General features: G+C 39.5%; 1 protein-coding gene across 1 annotated transcript; it reads left to right on the top strand.

Annotated features, from left to right (window-relative positions):
- On the top strand, window positions 163–1,587 carry LOC109353785. Its single transcript, XM_019596148.1, has 2 exons — window positions 163–1,205; window positions 1,487–1,587. Exons 1-2 carry the CDS (start codon window positions 170–172, stop codon window positions 1,522–1,524), a joined length of 1,074 nt encoding a protein of 357 aa, XP_019451693.1. The 5' UTR covers window positions 163–169; the 3' UTR covers window positions 1,525–1,587.

Genomic DNA, 1,984 nt, shown 5'->3' with positions numbered 1-1,984 from the left:
CTGGGTTCCATCATCTTTTCTTCTTCTTTGCAGTGGTAGATCAGCCTCCGCATTTCGCATATCGGAGATCTCAGTTTCAGATTCGCAGTTTTCGTTGAGCAAATTTTTCAGGTTTTCTGTTTCTCTTTCCCTTTGCATTTCGATTTCCTTGCTGTTGTGCTTGTTAGTTATGGCAACTGAAAGAGATGATTCTTTGCAATCCATTAGTGTGCAACTAAATGGATCTTCCAACTATGCATATTGGAGTTATGTGATGAGAAATTTTCTGATTGGTAAACGAATGTGGGGATATGTTTCTGGAACTTTTGTTAAACCTACAAATAGTGCTACTGAAAATTATGCAAAGGAGTTAGAAACTTGGGAAGTGAACAACTCGAAAATTATTACTTGGATTAATAATTCTGTTTCGCAATCTATTGGTGTTCAACTTGCAAAATATGATTCAGCATCTCAGGTTTGGGAGCACCTTAAACGATTGTATGTGCAGTCCAATTTTGCAAAACAATATCAGTTAGAGATTGATATTCGAGCTCTCCAACAACATAGCATGAGCATCCAAGAGTTTTATTCTGCTATGACTAATCTTTGGGACCAATTGGCACTCACTGAATCTGCAGAATTGCAAGCATTCACACCGTACACTGATCGCCGGGAACAACAGCGTTTAGTACAGTTTTTGATGGCTCTTCGAAATGATTTTGAAGGCCTACGTGGTTCCATTTTGCATCGCACTCCTCTGCCATCTGTTGACTCTGTTGTTAATGAACTTTTAGCTGAAGAAGTTCGTTTGAAGTCCCACTCTGAAAAGGGAATTGTTGACAAAGGGATTCTGCCAAGCCCCTCTGTGTTTGCTGCTCCTGTTGTGAAAGGAAAATCTCAAGGCAGAGTCAATTATGATGAATGTAGCTTCTGTAAGGAAAAGGGTCATTGGAAGGCTCAATGTCCAAAATTATTGAAGAAGGAGCAACCTTATCAACCACCTCAGTGGCGTCCGCCTCAGTCGAAATACAGGAACTTTCAGCACAAATCTCAATCTTCCAATGTTGTTGCTGCTACTGCTGTTTCTCCATCTGCCACCCCTGGGATGGTTCACTCTGGGTCTAACATGTCTGACCTGGTAGAACAATTTCAGAAGTTTCTTGCATCTCAGCCTAATGCTATGTCAGTCTCTCCTAATGTAGGTCTGTCTTCTGCTGGTTCATCAGGTATATCATCCTCCATATGGATCCTTGACTCTGGAGCGTCCCATCATATGTCATCTGACTTTAAATCTTTTACATCTGTACATAAGTCGTCCTGTGTATCTGTTATGACTGCTGATGGAACTCCTATGTTATTGGAAGGAGTTGGTTCTGTTTCTACACCTAAACTATCTCTCTCTGATGTTTATTATATACCTAACCTCACTTTAAGTCTTGCTTCTGTTAGTCAACTGTGTGATTCTGGTTTCTCAATCTTATTTTCCTCAACTCATTGTTATGTGCAGGATCCTCAATCGAAGAGGCTGATTGGGACAGGCCATAGACAGGGGGGCTTTATATTTTGGATGAACTGAAGCTTCCACATGTTGCAGCTCCTACTGTTGATTTATCATCTTTCCGTTTGAATTTGTCTTCTTCTAAGTTTTATTTATGGCATTCTCGTCTGGGTCATGTATCTTCTCCTCGTTTGAAATACTTAGCATCAACGGGAGTCTTAGGATCATTACAACCAAATAACATTTCTGACTGTTGTGGTTGTAAACTTGCCAAGTTTTCTGCTTTACCTTTTCCTAAAAGTGTTTCAATTTCTAAGGCACCTTTTGATTTGGTTCATTCTGATGTATGGGGTCCATCCCCAATTGCTACTAAAAGTGGATCAAAATATTATGTCTCTTTCATTGATGATTACACCCGTTATTGTTGGATTTTTCTTATGAAACATCGTTCTGAATTCTTTGGTATTTATTGTCATTTTCGTGCTTTGGTTAATACTCAATATAACT

This window comes from Lupinus angustifolius, chromosome LG08 (assembly GCF_001865875.1).
Source record: "Lupinus angustifolius cultivar Tanjil chromosome LG08, LupAngTanjil_v1.0, whole genome shotgun sequence".
Classification (NCBI taxonomy): domain Eukaryota; kingdom Viridiplantae; phylum Streptophyta; class Magnoliopsida; order Fabales; family Fabaceae; genus Lupinus; species Lupinus angustifolius.
The sequence above is the reverse complement of the archived record's forward strand: the minus strand, read 5'-3'. Positions and strand labels throughout refer to the sequence as shown.

What these genes read in the sequence shown, in the direction of transcription:
- LOC109353785 (XM_019596148.1), top strand. Translation starts at nt 170, where the DNA reads ATGGCAACTGAAAGAGATGATTCTTTGCAATCCATTAGTGTGCAACTA. An exon ending in GTCTTCTGCTGGTTCATCAG is followed by an intron (nt 1,206 to 1,486) that starts GTATATCATCCT and finishes TGTTATGTGCAG; the next exon opens with GATCCTCAATCGAAGAGGCT.